At 45.0% G+C, this 20,802-nt stretch overlaps 1 protein-coding gene across 4 annotated transcripts in view; it reads left to right on the top strand.

Moving 5' to 3' along the window:
• Window positions 1-20,802, top strand: part of LOC135513253 (rho GTPase-activating protein 21-like) — a 70,579-nt gene that overhangs the window by 27,518 nt on the left and 22,259 nt on the right. For 3 of the 4 annotated variants that reach the window (XM_064936111.1, XM_064936120.1, XM_064936102.1), the window contains exons 5-8: window positions 9,190-9,282; window positions 9,859-9,937; window positions 10,041-10,095; window positions 15,891-17,568. In XM_064936111.1, coding sequence (XP_064792183.1) covers window positions 9,190-9,282; window positions 9,859-9,937; window positions 10,041-10,095; window positions 15,891-17,568 — 1,905 coding nt within the window. Of the gene's footprint in view, window positions 1-9,189; window positions 9,283-9,858; window positions 9,938-10,040; window positions 10,096-11,828; window positions 13,795-14,322; window positions 14,631-15,890; window positions 17,569-20,802 lie in introns of those variants that run through there. The other variant, XM_064936128.1, reaches the window with a different exon arrangement.

Here is a 20,802-nt window from a genome sequence, read left to right as displayed (position 1 = left end):
TGTTCATCACAAAAGGAAGGCTTGGAAATCTCTTCTGACAAAAACCTAGTTCTGACATAGTTTACAGCCTTTGTCAGAGCAATTTATTCTTCTGGGCTTTTGGAAAAAGATTTCCAACGCCCTCCTGTAATTGAGCTCCTTATTAACGGGAGGGCCGTTGATGGAGAGCCACATGCAGTCGGCTAGATGCTCTCCCTGCAGTCTGTTCCTCAAGTCTGTTTTGACCTGCAATAACAAAGGACTAATAAGAGAAGGGAGAGGGACAAAGGATCTACATTGACTAGTTTCATTGCAGAGAAGTCCCGTTCACAATTTAACGGAAGACACTGGTAAAGTCAGTGCTATTGCTGCCAGCTGACTAAGGCAGGGGTAGAGCTGCCGTTAGCTGGCCCATCCCCTGAAGTACACGAAAAACTAAAATATGTACAACATTTAAGAACCAAAAGAGTGGTAGTTCAACAGGAAAAAGTTTTGGTCAACACTGTCCTAAAAATGTTATTGTCAAGTTTCACACTCATGCCATTCCTTGATTGCGCCTACTAGCACATGTTGCTTGAAAGAGGGCCACTTGCAGCCTCTCTGGTGCTTGCAAGAGGGTCCGGTTAAAGGTGTTTATCCCAACACACTGAAGGCCCCCAGAATCTCCAGGTGTTGGAACCTCCGGTCTAGGCTGTCCTGGAGGCCCCCAGAATCTCCAGGTGTTGGAACCTCCAGTCTAGGCTGTCCTGGAGGCCCCCAGAATCTCCAGGTGTTGGAACCTCCGGTCTAGGCTGTCCTGGAGGCCCCCAGAATCTCCAGGTGTTGGAACCTCCGGTCTAGGCTGTCCTGGAGGCCCCCAGAATCTCCAGGTGTTGGAACCTCTGGTCTAGGCTGTCCTGGAGGCTCCCAGAATCTCCAGGTGTTGGAACCTCCGGTCTAGGCTGTCCTGGAGGCCCCCAGAATCTCCAGGTGCTGGAACCTTCAGTCTCGGCTGTCCAGCAGTTGTGGGAAGTTTGTATGATGGGCCTGCTCCCACTTTGTTAGATGATACAGACATTTCAAACCCGGCCTCGTACTCAAGCTCTGTAGTTGGCTTGAACGCGACCATGACTGAAGAGCCTGTGAACAGCAACAGGCATAATGCGTTATTATTGAGCCTCAGTTAGTGCACAGTCTGAGACATCTTTTATATTAGAAGACATTATGAGAAATGGAAGAAGTCTTTACCTTTTTGCCAGCATTGCATGAGCCCTCATACTTTCCAGGCGGTACTCTGTTCCTGGGTGCCGGTTAATGTAGTGCAGCCGATGACTCTGGGTCCCCTATTTCAATAAAAGGGCGCTTTGGCAGACCCCTCTTAGCAGCCTGCCTATGTTGATGGCACAGGCCAGAACAGAACATTCAGAATTGGATGTAAAGTGTAGATTAGTGGAATTACTGGTGTCTGGGGCAATACCTATTACAGATAGCAAATATTACAACAACACACATAATGCCGTAGACTAGTACAGACTAAATATGCACAAACATTTCTATCCCTTAGCATAATTAACGGAAATTTGACTAACCATGTGGCATATTCTATAGCCACGGCTTCAGTCTGTCAATTTTAAGCCACTTTTGGCCCCATCTGGATTGCTGGTGGTGCGCCCTTGGCCTTGCTCCTCTCTCCTCCTCTCCTTTTATTTTCTCCTATTTTTTTAAATCCTCTGCTCTCCTCTGCTCCACTCTCCCTCAGGCATCCCTACCGCACTCCTGGGAATCTGCCTCGTTTCTGTCCAGTAAAGCAAGCCATACACTTGTAATAAAAAGTTTAGTTAGCGTTAGCTAACTAAAAAAAATGTGTAATTTAGTTCGGGCTGATTTGACGTTAGCAATCTTAAGTTAACATTACCTGACACTGTTGTCCCTGCTCCCCCTTTCTCTTTCGCTCTTCTGGCTGGAAATATTTCAATAAACTTCTATAAATAAATCAAAGTCGAAGACTGATAAATATAGCCATCTTGCTTGCACTTGATACAGTTCCAAACAAACTAGCTCGCTAACTTGCTAGACTAGTAACATTAGTTAACCATGTTTCTATCAACAACATAGTTGTGGATATTGGATAGCTAATTGCCGTTACAATTGTGGCAGCAATATTATAGATCTAAATGACATTAGTAGAGATTTTAGGTTATAGCTTTCTAATGTAGTCAAGTAGTTGGTTAGCTAACTTTAATCAAGCAAACAAACTGATGTACCAAACTGATGTACAGATCATCTATTTACCAATAAAAGCAAATGTGATTTACATAGTTTCAATTGCTCTTAAATACAAGTAAAACTAAATGCATGCTCTTCAACCGATCGCTACCCGCCTGTCCAACATCACTACTCTGGACAGCTCTGATTTAGAATACGTGGACAAATACTTAGGTGTCTGGTTAGACTGTAAACTCTCCTTCCAGACCCATATCAAACATCTCCAATCCAAAGTTAAATCTAGAATTGGCTTCCTATTTCGCAACAAAGCATCCTTCACTCATGCTGCCAAACATACCCTTGTAAAACTGACCATCCTACCAATCCTCGACTTTGGCGATGTCATTTACAAAATAGCCTCCAATACCCTACTCAACAAATTGGATGCAGTCTATCACAGTGCAATCCGTTTTGTCACCATAGCCCCATATACTACCCACCATTGCGACCTGTACGCTCTCGTTCGCTGGCCCTCGCTTCATACTCGTCGCCAAACCCACTGGCTCCATGTCATCTACAAGACCCTGCTAGGTAAAGTCCCCCCTTATCTCAGCTCGCTGGTCACCATAGCATCTCCCACCTGTAGCACACGCTCCAGCAGGTATATCTCTCTAGTCACCCCCAAAACCAATTCTTTCTTTGGCCGCCTCTCCTTCCAGTTCTCTGCTGCCAATGACTGGAACGAACTACAAAAATGACTGAAACTGGAAACACTTATCTCCCTCACTAGCTTTAAGCACCAACTGTCAGAGCAGATTACTGCACCTGTACATAGCCCACCTATATTTTAGCCCAAACAACTACCTCTTTCCCTACTGTATTTAATTTATTTATTTATTTTGCTCCTTTGCACCCCATTATTTTTATTTCTACTTTGCACATTCTTCCATTGCAAATCTACCATTCCAGTGTTTTACTTGCTATATTGTATTTACTTTGCCACCATGGCCTTTTTTTGCCTTTACCTCCCTTATCTCACCTCATTTACTCACATCGTATATAGACTTGTTTATACTGTATTATTGACTGTATGTTTGTTTTGCTCTATGTGTAACTCTGTGTCGTTGTATGTGTTGAACTGCTTTGCTTTATCTTGGCCAGGTCGCAATTGTAAATGAGAACTTGTTCTCAACTTGCCTACCTGGTTAAATAATTTTATTTTTTTAAAGTTATGTTTGGTAGAAATGGGATGTTTTCTTTTTGTGTGGCGCCAATGATTCTGCCGTAGTGCAGCGCCACACAAAAAGAAAACATCCCATTTCTACCAAACACAACTTTTTTGAAACATTGTCAATCACATTTGGTTTTATTGGTAAATAGATGATCTGTACATCAGTTTGGTACATCAGTGCATGAACGTAAATGAACGCAGAGGAAACACTGTTGGTAGTTTTTAAATCTACCTGCCTGGTGGACTTTAAAAGTACATTTTATGCCCTGGTAGTGAAAACAACCTGTGATGCTCACAAACTGGCTTGGCTTGGCTGTGCTACCACTCAGGGGGTGCAATTTCACAATTGGAATGTGATACATCTCCAGCACATCCAAAAACCAAAGTTGCGCCCCTGCTACCACTACAGGTTAGCTATAAACAATGTTACTGCATTAAAAATAATGTAGCTCAGAGAGGGAGAGGGGCAGATCTTAAATCACTACTTTCAGTTTTGCATTCGTCTTGTGTGCTTGTTTGTTTGCATTCGTCTGTGTGCTTGTTTCAGTTTGTTTCTGATGTCATGTAGGTCTTCAATCTCTGTCATATTACAGTATAATGTATAGGTGGCATATAATATTCCCAGATACGTGAATGTGTAGTGTGACTGTGTCTATGGAGACTAGTTTGCTGACTCTGGGTTATCCCAGGACTGCCATTGTGAATGAGAGGGAATCTCATTGTTTACCATGTGGAGGCTGAAACAGGGCGCGTCCGACATTGTAGCAGAATTTAAAGGCGAGTCGAGACTGACTAATCTTGCATCATAAATAACTACTCTATATTATTTGTAGTTCAGTCACTCACAATTGACCCATGATACATTGCGGTTTTGATGCTCTCAAACACGGCCAAAGCCTTCATGAACATGCCGACTGCTGTGAACCCGGTGTTGCATCATTGGAGTCTCCCGCCCCTGACTGACTGGTGGAGAACGCATGTCTCTGGTGCACCCTCTACTGGCTATTCCGTTTAATTTGACTTAATGCATTCCATGATTCCCTGCTGGGAACAACTTGAGGTGGTTCTAATAAAAAACAGTATGAAGAGGAAATGAAATGAAAAGGACTGGGGTCAAGATGATTTACAAATTATTTACACTGTCTGGGACTGACTGAGCTCATGTTAGTGTTGGAAATAGTCTCATCAGCAGTCACTGAGTTACTGCTAGTATCAAATCACTTTATACTTTTATTATCAAGCAGTAGGGTTGTTATGGTATGCTGTGGTTCTACCATTTGCCACAAGAGGGAGCCTGGTAACACTGATGTTGTTGAGAGGTGAGGCTCCTGTTGCGTCATACATAACACATTCATATGTGATTGTGAGCAACAATAGGTTGTGTTTGTTTTAACACGCTGTCCAGGTGATGGTGGTGCAGGTATAGCATGCATAGCCTTGTCTTGCATAGCTCTTCTAAGAAAGGTTCAGTGGCTCAGCTCTAAGGTGAGGAAAATCAGATATGTGAACCTGTTATAAATGTTATAACTGTCCCTCTCAATCTGTTAAACACTTACCAATGATACTTCATGCTTACCATTTGAGTATGGTTACATGCACACAATAATACGATTATTGTGAAGAGTCAGATTAATATAATAGTTCCCTTAAAGAGTTTACATGCTTTGCAAGAATAACGATTTGGCTAATAATTCTGTTTACATGGCCTTAGGGCTGTCCCCGACAAAAACAAGATATTGGTCGACCAAGAGTCATCTGTTCTTTTAGACCAATCGATTAGTCCAAATTGATTAAAACACATAGGATATACAGACACATCCTATGTGTTTTAATAAAATCAACATTTTGCACTGAGCTGGTCTGATGCTTTAAGCTCACTGTTTGATGAAATAATTAAGACACACAAATGACAAGAGGGAGTCCAAACGTAATTGATTTGATTGTACCTGGCAGGGCTTAGACTTGCTGCACTGTGTTTAAAAAAGAAAATGGCAGCGAGTGGCGGTGTGACTAGCACCTGTTGTCTCGCTCTCCTCCCTGCTGCCGTGACCACCACAGAACATCAACAGTGTTTATCGCGCTGTCTGTGTTGCTGAAGCTGCATCATAATTACAGGCATTTCTGACTGAAAAGTTGTTACCGAAGTACCTCATTAGTTTAGGAATAACATTCCCTATTCCCTGAAATACAGCATATCATACTCGCATCAATAAATTGGACACCATAACAGGAAAATGGATGCAGAGGGTGTGACCAAACTAAAAACGTAGGAATATTTACTGGTTGCTCAGGAGGTAAAGAGAGAGTCCGATGTGTGAAATCAGTTTGACTAGTTGTGAAAAATACTGGAGCTCAAGAAAGTTGCTTCCATCTGGCCACTCTACCACAAAAGCCTGATTTTGGGGGAGTCCTGCAAAGATGGTTGTCCTTCTGGAAGGTTCTCTCATCTCCACAGAGGAACTCTGGAGATCTGTCAGAATGACCATCAGGTTCAAAGGGTCTGAATACTTTCCGAATGAGCTGTAGATAAGTGTGCCTTTCCAAATAATGTCCAATCAATTGAATTTACCACAGGTGGACTCCAATCAGGTTGTAGAAACATCTTAAGGATGATCAATGGAAACAAGATGCACCTGAGCTCAATTTAATTTGCAAATATTTCTAAAAACCCTGTTTTCACTTTGTCCTTTATGGGGTATTGTGTGTAGATTGATGAGGGGAATAAAACGTTTAAAACATTTTAGATTAAGGCTGTAACATAACAAAATGTGGGAAAAGGGAAGGGGTCTATATACTTTCTGAATGCACTAAATAGTATTTAAATCTAGGCTTATGTTAAGGTAGTAAGACTAAACAGGATACGCTCTTAGACTTACAGCTCAAAGGCAGCTATACTAAGACTACTAATGATAATGACATGACTTATAATGATGATTGTAATAATGAGATCACGAAAAAGGAAGGTTATTATCATATGATTTTACAGAAAATCTGGGACAGTGTAAACAACACTAAATAAATGATAAATAATACCAGAGAGGCTGTTCTAACAAAGTTTTTAAAAAGTGTGAAGCCTTTTATTACAGCGTAGCAAAGATTGAAAACAGACATTTGTGAAGTTGTTTATCCGACATGTAGTTGCATGTGGCTTTGTGCTCACGGAATCAGTAGGCTGTTAAACAAACCGGCAACAGAAGCAGGACATGCTGTATTTCTGTAGATATACAGTATATGGATTATTCATAAAGCCATTCACAGTTAGGCTATTGATTATAGACCTAATAAAATTAGTTTCTTAGACAATTAAGTCAAGGGCTGTTTTCTCGTCTCCTATCTCCACCGCTGCCATATTGTTCTCAACGCCAATATGCTGGTTAACTTTGCTATTATTCACATAGCAACATGGTCTAGGAAAAGGTGCCAATTCAGCAGCGCCCTGATGTTTCATAACCACGGACAGCGACCATTATCGCGGGATAAATAATATTTGTTATAAAATATTATTTTTTATTATGGTCTACTTGTTCCCATGTAATATAACTATTTTCAGTAACGAATGTATTTTTTTAAAGTGTTTTTATTGAATATAATAACATACAATCTACTTGCAGTGAAGCCGCTCAACATTTCCATCACATTAGTCATCTAACAGACTCTCATCCAAAGAGACACACAGAAGCAACCAGGGTCAGCGTCCTGCCCCCCCCCCCACACACACACACACACACACACACACACACACACACACACACACACACGGTCGAAAACAGGAACCTGAACCAGAGAACTATCACCCCCTGTCTAAGCTCCCAACCGCCAGGCCACCAGCCCTCCAAGAGCTGCCCCTCGACCATCTGACACCGCCCCCTAGCCCCCGCCCCCCAAATGCACCCACAAAATTAAAAAGAGAAAGAAAGGAGAACCGAAAACATCCATGCAAAAAAAAAAAAAGACAAAAGTCATAACAGCAAGGCCAACTGAATATGTTTGAGTGCATGTATGGCACTATTTATGTGTGTGTGTCCGGGTATGTACACGTGTGTGCATTTGAATGAGTGTATGTGTGTATGCATGTGTACAAACACCTGTGCGGTATCAGCCTCAGGCAAACGGGTATTTTCTGTAACAACACTGTCCCTCTGTGTCATTCAAACTTTCGTTTGTTTTGTTTTAGCACGTCTTAGTCATGGACTGTGCTACCCCTACGGCCTCCACAATGGATTAGTCCACTCAGGCTGGTGTCTTGTAGGCTACACCATGAAAAACTGTTTTTGTTGTTGTTTCTGGTCAGCTAAAGAAATATCGGTCGACCAACAGCCGATCGACCAAACAATCGACCAGTCAACTATTTATTTCACCTTTATTTAACCAGGTAGGCTAGTTGAGAACAAGTTCTCATTTACAACTGCAACCTGGCAGTTGTACTAAATGGGGTCTGCCCTACGTGACCACATATGAAATCAGGCTACATGATGGGACTTTGATAAATGCAGAAATTCGGCTATCAAAATGAATGTTTTATCACAGTGACCATGTTATCTTTATGGAGCATATTTGATTCTGAGTTCGGACATAAAGTTTGTATGTGAAATATTGTCAGTTTTTCCAAACTCATGCTAGCACATGAGATACCCATCTAGAACTCTAAGACGTTTACATGTCCTAATATATTTTTTTAAATACTCAGAAAACCAGGTGTTTTAATCGGCGTATGTTTACTTCGAGTTAAGTACGTCGATTTAAATAAGGAGAGTAGTGTGTTTACATGACTAATGCCGTACTCTGCCTACTGCCATAACCAGTTTAATATCAAATGTACTCACTGAGACTTCCACATAAGATACAACATTCCTATTCATTGATAATTCACCAACTTACACAGTGATAAGTAGTTGGACAGAGCTTTGTGTCTAGTGAGCCTGGAGTGAGCTTATTGTGAGCTTATTGTGTCTAGTGAGCTTATTGGGAAGGAGTGGGAGTTGTGCAGCTGAGCTCACTCTCTGTCTGCTCTCCCTCCCTCTTACTCCCTCGCTCTCCTTTGCTTTCCTCTCCTATGCAGCTGCTAGGAGACGGGGTAAGAATGAGCAAACAGGTTCTCCAACTAAACTCAGATGTATTCATTTCCCTTCCCCAAATCCCCACCAGCTCACCCACCATCCTAGGAGGCTTTTCCCATTGAATTCCTTCATTATCATTCTCATTTAGTCTTGTTGTATTAGGAACAGCCAATGTGACACACAGAGAAACCAAACCACTCTGTTATTCTGCTGTCACTGCTTTAATTCACATGCTTCTGAATGTTGTGTCAGTTCCTCCTATCTATTGCTCTATATATCACTTTCTCTGTCTCCTCCTGTTGCTCTTCCTCACAGTCACTCTTTCTCCCCTTAGTAAATGTCTGCAATTTAGGGTTGTGTCTGGTAGCTGTTCATGGGGTGTCTTGTTGGGCTGGCTGCTTCACATTGAGTGCGTCTCAGTCTGGGTGGTGTTTAACTGAGAGTTGTGGGTGAGTGGGGTATTCTAGTTTGGGTCCTCTGCTCTTAGTGTATTGTAGGTCTGCTGAGGTCAACAATGTGTCTTTCTAAAGGGAAATTAATCTGACTACTACCCTTCAAGACACTTCATGGTAACATCCTAATGTACCTAATCTGGGCAGATATGTAGTATGACTGGGATTATTCATTTAATGACTACTGTGTCACTGTTATGAGCTGATCTAGTATGTCACCACCATGTGACCTCCAGAGGAATGTGTTTAAGGGTTGCTGATGATGACACTTTGTCTTTGTTGTCAGGGAGACAACGGAACAGGCTGGAGCCAATGGACACCATCTTTGTGAAGCAAGTGAAGGAGGGAGGTCCTGCCAACGAAGCTGGACTCTGCACAGGTAACTGATTAACGGCAACGCACTGAAATTGTACCTTCCCATGTTCTCTGGTTTCTGTCTTTATCATTGCTAGGTGACGTCATAGAAGTAATTATATTATAGAATCAATATATTAAAGCAATTTTGTGAGTTTTGGAAAAAGAATATCAACTTGACTGTATTCCCCTACAATACAGCAGGACTACAATACTTATGGTGCACTATTGGACATGGTGTTGGTCCAATCCCATAGATCTGAAAATGATGATTTCAGTCCACCCTATGCTGGGCAGTTTGCTCAGAGATCCTCAGTAGTCTTCTCAGATTATTTCTTTAGTTTTCAGTTTGTGGAGTTGTTAGTAAAGGCAGACAGCTCAGCTTCCTCAGGCACTGAATTATAGTAAACACACATCCGATGACTGATCAGTTTCCTTTCCTCATTCCCCTCTGACTGTCAGCCTAGTTGGGAAGCTGCCTCTTACTAAGGGACTACTACCCTTCTCTTCAAAGACACACATACACCTGCCATTAATGCTGTGTCACTCACATATTACCAGTCTAACTTCTAACCCTCTCTCTCCTTCTAATTGTCATCAGGGGACAGGATAGTAAAGGTGAATGGAGCGAGTATCATTGGGAAAACCTACTCTCAGGTCATAGCCTTGATCCAAAACAGGTGAGGACTCAAAATAAAAATACCTTTTATTGTTCTCAGTGACTGATTTCCTGCTTGTCTTTTGTTATTGTTTACCTTTTATATCTTTGTGTTTCTATTACAGTGATGCCTTTCTTGAACTCTGTGTTATGCCAAAAGATGAAGACATACTGCAGCTGGTAAGTTTGTAAAGAACATTACTGCAGTGATTTAGTCTCTTCCTATATTTAGCCACTGTAAAAGAGAAGTTATTCTGTCTGCGTCTCTTTCCACTTCTAAATCATCAACTCAGTCGCTATTATTGTGATCAAGCATTAGATCAGTGAAGCAGTTCTAGTTTCTCTGTGAAGGGTGTATGTGGGGAGACTAGTCCTGCTCCAGAGGGGACGGGCAGTACCCTGATGAACCCCCCCCCCCCCCCCTTCAGAGTGCTCTATCTGGGCCTCATAACCAGGCCACCACAGCCTGTCCCCTCCACTGACTGCTGCTGGAGCTCCAAGTGCTGCTAATGCTTCTCTGCTGCAGGGCTGACCTCATTCTGGGAGCTGGAAGGGTCACTTTGAGAAATAAACACTCACACACACTTCATAAACACTCACACACACTTCATAAACACTCACACACTTCATAAACACACACACACTTCATAAACACACACACACTTCATAAACAAACAAACACACCACACAAACACACACGCAGAAACTCATAAGTTTCAACTTTTTTACATGGAGAAGAGTTGCATGGTAGTACGTTCCTTATGTAAACTAAAGCATGCTACAGACTCTCTGCCGGTTTCTGTTTCTCGCCCACTATGTCCTTACGCAACAGGGATCAGCATCAGACATGCTCTCCAGAGCATGTGACAGGCAGTACTCCAGGTTTGCTCCTTCACAGCCAATCACCCACAGCCGAGAGTTGATCGTTACCTTTTGGAAAAATGTTGTGCACAAATGTTTTTCCTCTTGCAAATAATCACGTTGTATGAAAGAATTTTCAGACATCCGTCTTCTGCCTGATCAACACATTTTGCCATGGGTCTGAGAGAAAATTAGCAGTTTAATTTCCTGTAATAAAATATAAAAAAGAATAGCAATAAATGTTTTATTGCAGCGGACGTGATTTAGTAGAGGCGGTGCAACGCTGCTAAATGCATATAAGGGAAACACTGGCACTCGTAAAGTATTGACTATCTCTAAACTTTTGTTATCTCTCTCGCATGGGTGAGATCAAAATAATAAGTCAAATATAGAACATTTTGGAGAAAGGAAAGAATGCCGTTCCTTACTAATTGTGTACTCCACACGCACTAATAAAAGTTGTTCATCGTAATGCATACCATCTGTCTTAGTACAGTTCTATTCAGAGAGGTTGGCTGTGTCAACACAGGTTCCACCCTTTTGCACCACACTAGCTGACCTGTCACACCTAGCCTGTTGTCAACTGTAGCACAAACTGTCCCCATCAGCTTAATGACTCCAACTCCCTATTGTCTAACAGCTGAGCCTATTAACACTGTGTTGGAATGTTTACCTTACCAAAGGCTCTGTGGCCTCTCATTGACACATGCTCCCCATCGCACAGAATAGCAAGAGAGAGGTTACAAAGGAATTGGCCATGGAGGCATTGCTGCGTGAAATCGGTGTCCGGTATAAATAGTTGAGCAGAGAGCCTAAGAGGTTCAGCTTGCCTTCTGCTGACATTTCATTTTAGATGAGCACAGGGGGCAGGCAGAGATGGGCTGATGTCAAATGGAGCTCAATTGATGCTGGAATAAGCAGGGAAATTTAGGTTGTAGGATGCATTCTCAAATTTGCACATCTGAAACGGAGAAAAACAACATCTACTGAGATTGTGGGAGTTTAGTGCTCTTGGCAGCCAGTTCATTCTCTTCACCTCCCTTCCTCCATCTCTCCCCGTCTCTCTCCCTCCACAGACTAGTCTTGCATGTCTCTGTTCTGTAGCAGTGAATTGAGTGCGGTTGAAGGAAGCCCACATGACGTTACCTCTTCAGAAAGTAACGTGCCTGTGCCTCCACTCTCATCATTAACTTTTCATGCACAATAGCTACTGGCAACTAGAGGTGCCCGATAAGCATTCTGCTGCAGGTTCAGTAGGAAGGTAAACTCAGTTCGCTGTGCTGCTACATGTCTGTGTGTAATGAGTATATGGTTATAAGTAACAGAAAGAGGAGTACTCGCATAGCAGTATTGTCATTTAAATAAACACTGTGGAATCATCTTATTAAGAGCCTTCATTGTCTCCCTTACTCCTCAAGTCTCACTGTTGGCTTGCCACAGGTGACACCATTTAGGAATGAGGGTGGGTTGGATCATACACTGGGTAACTGTCCTGTTAAGATATTTCACAGAAGCCTGAATTAAAACAAAGCAAGCTTCAGTACCTGAGCCCCTCAAGCTGGCATACATCATAGAAGAGTAGAGCCTGTAAACATCCACCTATTCCCTCTGCTTCCTCTCCCTACCCTCCTCTTTCCTTCTCTCCCTTCCTATTGGCTCAGCCACCTTCCTCTCTCCCTTCTCTTTTCCCATCCCCCACTTCTCTACTCTCTCCCTCTCTCCTTCCCTTCACTGGGCTGTGTTGCACATCTGTTGCTTTTGCTAGCGGCCGCTTGTCCACAGTGCTAGGATAGCGGGGCGTATGAAAAGGCTAGCCACTGCTGAGGCAGAATATCACGCTACTGATGCAGCTGTGCCTGGGTTGGAGGATTAACATCGCGGCTCGCTGGGTGGCTGACATTATTAACTAGAGGAGGAGGAGAGAGACTCCAGTACACACACAGAAAACCAGCTACAGCGGAACACGTCAACAGCAGTAAAATCAGTGGCTTAGCAAGATCGAGACGCTGAGTGAGGGAGTGGAAGATCATCAAACCAGCTGTAGTCAGCTGACAGCCCCGTAGTTGTGAACAGGTTGATGCTGCTGAGAAGGAGGGAGAGCAGAAGAGGATGGGAAGCAGTATCATCTGAGCTGAATGTAGAATCAAGCAGCTGCTTCCGTCCTGTGAGCGATACCAGATAGAGTGGATGGAGAGTGTGAGTGATATCAGAGAGTGGAGGCAGGGATAGAGAGTGTGAGCGATACCAGATCGAGGGTATGCAGGGATGGAGAGTGTGAGCGATACCAGATAGTGGATGGAGAGTGTGAGCGATAACAGATCGAGTGGATGCAGGGATAGAGAGTGTGAGCGATACCAGAGAGTGGAGGCAGGGATGGAGAGAGTGAGCGATACCAGAGAGTGGATGCAGGGATAGAGAGTGAGCGATACCAGAGAGTGGATGCAGGGATAGAGAGTGAGCGATACCAGAGAGTGGATGCAGGGATAGAGAGTGAGCGATACCAGAGAGTGGATGCAGGGATGGAGAGTGTGAGCGATACCAGAGAGTGGATGGAGAGTGTGAGCGATACCAGAGAGTGGATGCAGGGATGGAGAGTGTGAGCGATACCAGGCAGTAGCTCATCCAGTAAGTGCTGTAACCTGGCTGCTGCAGTCGGCTGGAGGGAGCAACAGCGAGATGGAGAGCTCGGTGTTGTCGGAGGCAGCAGGCTACCTCTGCTCCTGCCACCTACAGACTGGCACACACAGCTGGCATCGCTAATTTGACAGTCCTGCTACGGCCAACGTCCGTTCCCCATTTTCGCTTTCCCTCGATGTGACTGCAGCTCGGATGGATTTTTAGTGCTTTGACTCCAGGGCCCCGGCATCAGTGATCAAGACTACCACTGTTCTCTTTTCTTTTTTATAGTGTGTGTGTGTGTGATTTGCTGCTAGCTGTTTCCCTATTCTTCTTCTCCTCTCACTGCTCTCATTTTGTCCTGCTGTAACGGTAGCCTTTTTCACGGAGACCACTGATCTGGTAAGCCAGCTGCAGCAGGGATGATGACAACCACTTGACCACACATGTTGATGTTGTGCTCCCCCTGTCTAATTTTCTCTTTGTAATGCATGTTGTCATGTTTTTGTTTGAGAATGGGTTGAGGTAATGTACTATAATGTTCTCACTTAGCTGCTTTGCTCGTTAGTAGTGTCATTCATTTGATTGCCATGTTAGTAGGCTAATTCCAGGCTACTTCTGAAATGGAAAGCTATTCCCTATTTAGTGCACTAGTTTTGGTCCGCATATAGGGAATAGGTTTCTATGGCTTTGGTCAAAGTAGTGCACTACATAGGGAATAGGGTGCCATTTCAGACGCAGACATTGATAAAGGCCCTTGACCCGTGAACTCTCCACGAGTGCCTTATTGGTGAAGGGAGGGTCTAGTGATTGCCTGTAAAACACTGATTGTGGATACAGTTGAGGCTTATGTAACAATCGTAATACAATGCCAGGTGCTGGGGTTTAAAGTCCACCTGATTCTGATGTGTCACTTTTTGTGCTTGCTAGTTGCAAGACAAACAGAGAAAAGTAATATGGAAAGGCATTGGACAAATGGACGAAGGCTGCACAGCCAGCTATACGGAATCTACCATCGATGGAATCTATGTGTGTGATCATCGTTGTCTGCTGGCGTTTCGCTGGAAGGAGTGTTGAGGTATCATTGCTGGAGTGTTGAAAATCTGCCTGGGAGTATGATAACGGAGGTTAAGTTTAGCGCTGTGAGGACAGTTGTGGGTTCTGGGCGTCTTCCGCCCCCCTCTATCTCTGTGAGTCTCAGGTCTCGCTCGAACAGTGCCAGTGCTGTCAGCCAGAAGGTGGGTAAACCAAACAGATAGGCTACCTTCCTGTATATCACTGTTTGGTCTTGCATGCCAGTCTTGTCTCTTTCCTTCTTTCTTCCAACACATCTGTTGCTTCTTGTCCACTCTATTCAATCACAGATCACCTGACTAGCTATGCCTGCTACTCAGTAGTGTTTCTGTTTGCTCTTTCATATCTTGTATAATAGAAATCAGTGGGAAAAAAGTTCCCGAAAAACATTTCCATCATTGGATCACATGCTCATGTTGCGGCAGCACAGCATGCTCTCGTTGCATAGTGAACAGTTAGCTAGTTCTCTGGGTACTGTTATCTAAATATGGAGAGAGCAGATGAACAGTACCCAGAGAACTAGCTATCTAAATATGGAGAGAGCAGATGAACAGTACCCAGAGAACTAGCTATCTAAATATGGAGAGAGCAGATGAACAGTACCCAGAGAACTAGCTATCTAAATATGGAGAGAGCAGATGAACAGTACCCAGAGAACTAGCTATCTAAATATGGAGAGAGCAGATGAACAGTACCCAGAGAACTAGCTATCTAAATATGGAGAGAGCAGATGAACAGTACCCAGAGAACTAGCTATCTAAATACGGAGAGAGCAGATGAACACCAGTGACTCTCCTGACCTGCTAACCGCCTCCGCACTCACACTATAACATTCTGCTCTCTGCCTGCCTACCCACACACACAGCAGCTATCATTAGTAAATGTTCACTGCTCCAGTTCTTTACCAGATGTATTAGAAATGCAATGTTGAATATTACACACATTGCTGATTCCATTTTGCTCCCTACCCCATTTTGCTCCTGTTCGCCCTATATTTTCAGATCTGAAGAGTCTAGTCTAGATAGATCGAGGCAGTGTAGAGTAGCGCTTCCACCATATTGCTTCCACCCTACAAATCTGCCAACTTTGAAGGGTTAGGGCCAAGGGGAAGGGTTAGGGCCAAGGGGAAGGGCCAAGGGGAAGGGCCAAGGGGAAGGGCCAAGGGGAAGGGCCAAGGGGAAGGGCCAAGGGGAAGGGTTAGGGTTAGGGCCAAGGGGAAGGGTTAGGGCCAAGGGGAAGGGTTAGGGCCAAGGGGAAGGGTTAGGGCCAAGGGGAAGGGTTAGGGCCAAGGGGAAGGGTTAGGGCCAAGGGGAAGGGTTAGGGCCAAGGGAAGGGTTAGGGCCAAGGGGAAGAAGCGGTAGGGAGTGAATTGGGACCAGTGGACACTGTTATTGTATCTTACCCTCTCATCTTTCTCTCGCCAGGCCTATTCCCAGGATGCGTACCTCCGAAGCCGCAGTACCTACAGTGGAAACGCCCGTCACATCCCCGAGCCGCCCCCCATATGTTACCCTCGTGTAGACTTTAAGCCCCCAGGGATGGCCCAGGCTACAGAGACCCCCTCCCCAGTTGGAGTGGGGGTACAGGGAGCATGCCGGGGGGCAACACCACCAGACACGGGGTACCGCATGGAGATTCCCGTGCCCCCCTCCCCTCCTCCTCCTGCACACCCGTACCCCAAATCCCAGACCGCGGCGTGCATGCGCAATGACAGCGTGAGGACTGTGGTAGTTCCTCCAGAGCTGGGCCGTATAGGACCAGCACACAGAATAGACTATAGCCTGGTAGGGTCCCCTGACCCTGGCCTCATCAGAGTGCGTCCTGGGTCTGTGTCCCACTACCCCCTGCCACGGAAAACAGACATCTACCCCTCTGGGGCGAGCCTCCTCAATTATAGTGCCCCGCTACACCAGTACTCCCCCAACCCTGTCTCTCACCAAAACATAGACTGGCGGACGTACCAGACCTACAGGGAGTACATCGATAACAAGAGTATCCACGCCTATGGCAGCCGGACCATCCAGGAGAGACTAGAATGCCTACGAGCCGCCAGCCAGAACACCTTCAACTCCTCCCACCACATCCCCCGGGGTGGCTGGGGCCCCAACCCTAAGGGTCTCCGGCGCAGGAGCACCTCCCACGACCGCGCCTACCATGGACCTCCGCCCCCCTTCCACCACATGCCCCCCCGCAGCTCTTCCCAGGACCGTATGAGTATGGCGGAGCGGGGGGTCCACCCCAGGAACTGGCCTCCTCGTAGTGTGTCCCAGGATGGGTTAACACACAAGGCCCGGGCTCGCTCCTCTGACTGTGACTATGTGGACTCTGTGGAGCTGGGCCGGCCCATGGTGGATAGACGGGGCTACGCTAGCAGGCTGGACCAGGGTACCCGCCCCAGCAGGCAGAGCCTCTCCAAACAGGCTGTCCATCACCGACCCCCTGCAGGGTATGGTAGGGACAGCCTCCGGGGAACGCCAATGCCCAACCCTACCCTCTATGCTAAAGGACCAGAGCAGCTCCAGCACCAGCCTCACAGCGTTCCTAATATGACCCAAGACAGACCCTCTCACCTGGGGAAGATTATCAGCTTGGAGCCCTCCCCAACTGACCAAAGAGCTGGGGTCAAAGATGTGAACCATGTGAGCCAGAGCAGGGGGCGGGCGGAGACCATGCAGCCGGCAGGGGAGGTGCCAGGGAGAGAGGTGGCAGCGGTGGTGGGCCATAGGTCCTCGTCCTTATCCGCCTCCCATCAGAGACCACAGAGACTTGGGATTCTCAAAACCTCCCACCACCACCCACCTCGCACAGAGCCCCAGGCCCAGGTGAATGGTCGCGGCCCTTCGGCCTCAGAATTGGGCGTCGTCCTCAGGGAAAAGCCTCCTGGGTCGGTGAAGAACCCCAGCCCCCTGCGCCACCCTTCCTACATCCTGGCGGTGAACGAGGAGGACGGTTCGGAGCCAGCAGCGGGCTCGCTGTGCTGGCTGCCCAACGATGCGCGGCGGGAGATGCACATGCGGCGGCTGAGCAAGAAGCAGGAGAAGGACCAGACCTCATGCTCCTCCAGCAACCTGGAAGAGTCCCTCGACTCAATCCCCTTTATCGGTAAGAGGCCGAACACTAACTTCACAGTTGCGTCCAAAATGGCTTCCTATTCTCTATTTGGTACACCACTATACTTCAAAAGTAGTACATTTTTATAGGGAATAGAGTACCATTTGGGAAATGACTCTATCCATTTCATCGGTAAGAGACCTCTAACATCATGGCACTGTGCAGTCTCCATGGCACCAGGCATGCAGGCAGGGGAAAGAGTAGACTAGGGGGCCAGTAGCAGCAGCAGTTCGTCAGTACAGATAAGAATGGGAGGGGAAATTGCTGGGGAGAAATGACAAATCATTAGATTTAGAAACATGGTTTTATAGTGTTTTTTACATTTCATACTGGGCCCATGTTTACCACCTGATCAATCCTTGACTAGATGTACAGTATGTTGTTAAGAAGCTTTGGTAGCAGACAGTGAGTGTAGAGGGTTTTTTCTGCCGTTGAAATCCTTTGGCAGGCCACCTAAGAGTTTTTTTTTTCTCTCTTAGTTCGTCTAAGTCCAAACTATGTAATACAAAAAACTGTTGCATATTCCCTGACTGCGTGCAATGAACGCAAGAGAAGTGACACAATTTCACTTGGTTAATATTGCCTGCTAACCTGGATTTCTTTTAGCTAAATATGCAGGTTTAAAAATATATACTTGTGTATTGATTTTAAGAAAGGCATTGATGTTTATGGTTAAGTACACATTGGAGCAACGACAGTCGTTGATTGATTGTTTTTTATAAGACAAGTTTAATGCTAGCTAGCAACTTATCTTGGCTTACTGCATTCGCAGTAGTGGAGTGCAATGAGAGAGAGGCAGGTTGTTATTGCGTTGGACTAATTAACTTTACGGTTGCAAGATTGGATCCCCCGAGCTGACAGGTAAAAATCTGTCGTTCTGCCTCGTTCCTAGGCCGTCATTGAAAATAAGAATGTGTTCTTAGCTGACTTGCCTAGTTAAATAAAGATTAAATAAAGGTGTAAAACATTAAAAAATATATATAAAAAGAATCGTCAAAATCGGCGCCCAAAAATACAGATTTCCGATTGTTATGAAAACTTGAAATCGGCCCGAATTAATTGGCCAATCTGATTAATCGGTCGACCTCTAGTTGTTACACGTGGTCTGCCACTGTGAGGACGATCAGCTGTCCGTCCGGTCTCCCTGTAGCACTGTCTTAGGTGTCTCACAGTACGGACATTGCAGTTTTTTGCCCTGGCCACATCTGCAGTCCTCATGCCTCCTTGCAGCATGCCTAAGGCACGTTCACGCAGATGAGCAGGGACCCTGGGCATCTTTCTTTTGCAGTGTTTTTCAGAGTCAATAAAAAGACCTCTTTAGTGTCCTAAGTTTTCATAACTGTGACCTTAATTGCCTACCGTCTGTAAGCTGTTAGTGTCTTAACGTCCGTTCCACAGGTGCATGTTCATTAATTGTTTATGGTTAATTGAACAAGCATGGCAAACAGTGTTTAAACCGTTTACAATGGTTCTTACGAATTATCTTTGAAAGATAGGGTTTGTTGCTGATCTTATACATTACCAGTCAAACATTTAGACACACCTACTCATTCAAGGGGTTTTCTTTCTTTTTACTTTTTTCTACATTGTAGAACAATGGTGAAGACAACAAAACTATGAAATAACACATATGGAATCAAAGTGTTAAACAAATCAAAATATATTTTAGATTCTTCAAAGTAGCCACCCTTTTCCTTGATGACAGCTTTGCACACTCTTGGCATTCTCTCAAACAGCTTCACCTGGAATGTTTTCCAACAGTCTTGAAGGAGTTCCCACATATGCTGAGCACTTATTGGCTGCTTTTCCTTCACTCTGTGGTGCAACCTATCTCAATTGGGTTGAGGTCAGGTGATTGTGGAGGCCTGGTCATCTGATGCAGCACTCCATCACTCTCCTTCTTGGTTAAATAGCCCTTACACAGCCTGGAGGTGTGTTGGGTCATTGTCCTGTTGAAAAACAAATGATAGTCCCACTAAGCACAAACCAGATGGAATGGCTGTGCTGGTTAAGTGTGCCTTGATTTCTAAATACATCACTGACAGTGTCACCAGCAAAGCACCCCCACACCATCACACCTCTTTCTCCATACTGTTACCAAATATAAAGTATGTAGAAAAGGTAACAGACCTATGTATTTTAAAATATACAGTGGGGCAAAAATGTGTTTAGTCAGCCACCAATTGTGCAAGTTCTCCCACTTAAAAAGATGAGGCCTGTAATTTTCATCATAGGTACACTTCAACTATGACAGACAAAATGAGAAAAAAAATCCAGAAAATCACATTGTAGGATTTTTTATGAATTTATTTGCAAATAATGGTCAGGGTGTACTCTAGCTAAAATACATCATATTTTACTGGGCCACTCAGGAAGTGCGGTCAGTAAGGTAGGACACGCCTGTTTGCTGATCCACTTACAGTGTTCTGGAAGGACGCTGAAGAACATTGTGCATTCTACAGGTGTGTGTTCTCTGGAACTGGGTCACAGTGAGGCAGCAGAGATGAGGCATGGTGATTTTTAGTATGGCCCATGGGACAGAAGTTAGCTAGAGTTTGGTCGTAGAGCCAGCCAAGGCTGTTGTATTGTACCACTGGGATACTTACTGAAGGCATTGTTAAAATGATTAAAGTCTGTTCTTGAATTTGCCTTTCAATAGACGATTTGCCTAATAGAGACAATGTAATTTTATCACTCACATTTCTTGTGAACGCCCCTCCACACAGCACTTATGACCCCATCATCTCTGTTATACCAGCCTGCCTTACTGGTGATGATGACTTTAATTTAACCAGTTAGAAATGTATTTTTGTGTATTTTTGTGTCATCCAGCATGTAGCGGTTACATATCTACCTGCCATCGTACTTCCATACTGCTACTGCTGGTAGTGGAACAGGCAGGGCCAAGCCAGGTGCAGACAAAGCAGACAGTGAGGAGGGAGGGTGATGGGGCAGCCACAGCACCACAACTCTGGGCCTGGTGCCCATGATGTGATTCAGAGAACAGAGGTCTGATTGAGCCGCTCTAACCAGCCCTCAGGCTCCCATCAATGAGCCATTTGAAAGACCAGCAGGCCACTGTCTGTACGGTTGGAGCCCTCCTCGTCATGTGAGGTCAGATTCCATTCCAGTGGCCCAGAGTGTCAAAGCCGGTCGCTCACTAGTCTTCTTTAGCCAATGCTCTGGTCAAGGTTACATTCTTTACCCTCTTGGATCTAACAGCTG

Source organism: Oncorhynchus masou, chromosome 3 (assembly GCF_036934945.1).
Source record: "Oncorhynchus masou masou isolate Uvic2021 chromosome 3, UVic_Omas_1.1, whole genome shotgun sequence".
Taxonomy (NCBI): Eukaryota; Metazoa; Chordata; class Actinopteri; order Salmoniformes; family Salmonidae; genus Oncorhynchus; species Oncorhynchus masou.
The sequence above is the reverse complement of the archived record's forward strand: the minus strand, read 5'-3'. Positions and strand labels throughout refer to the sequence as shown.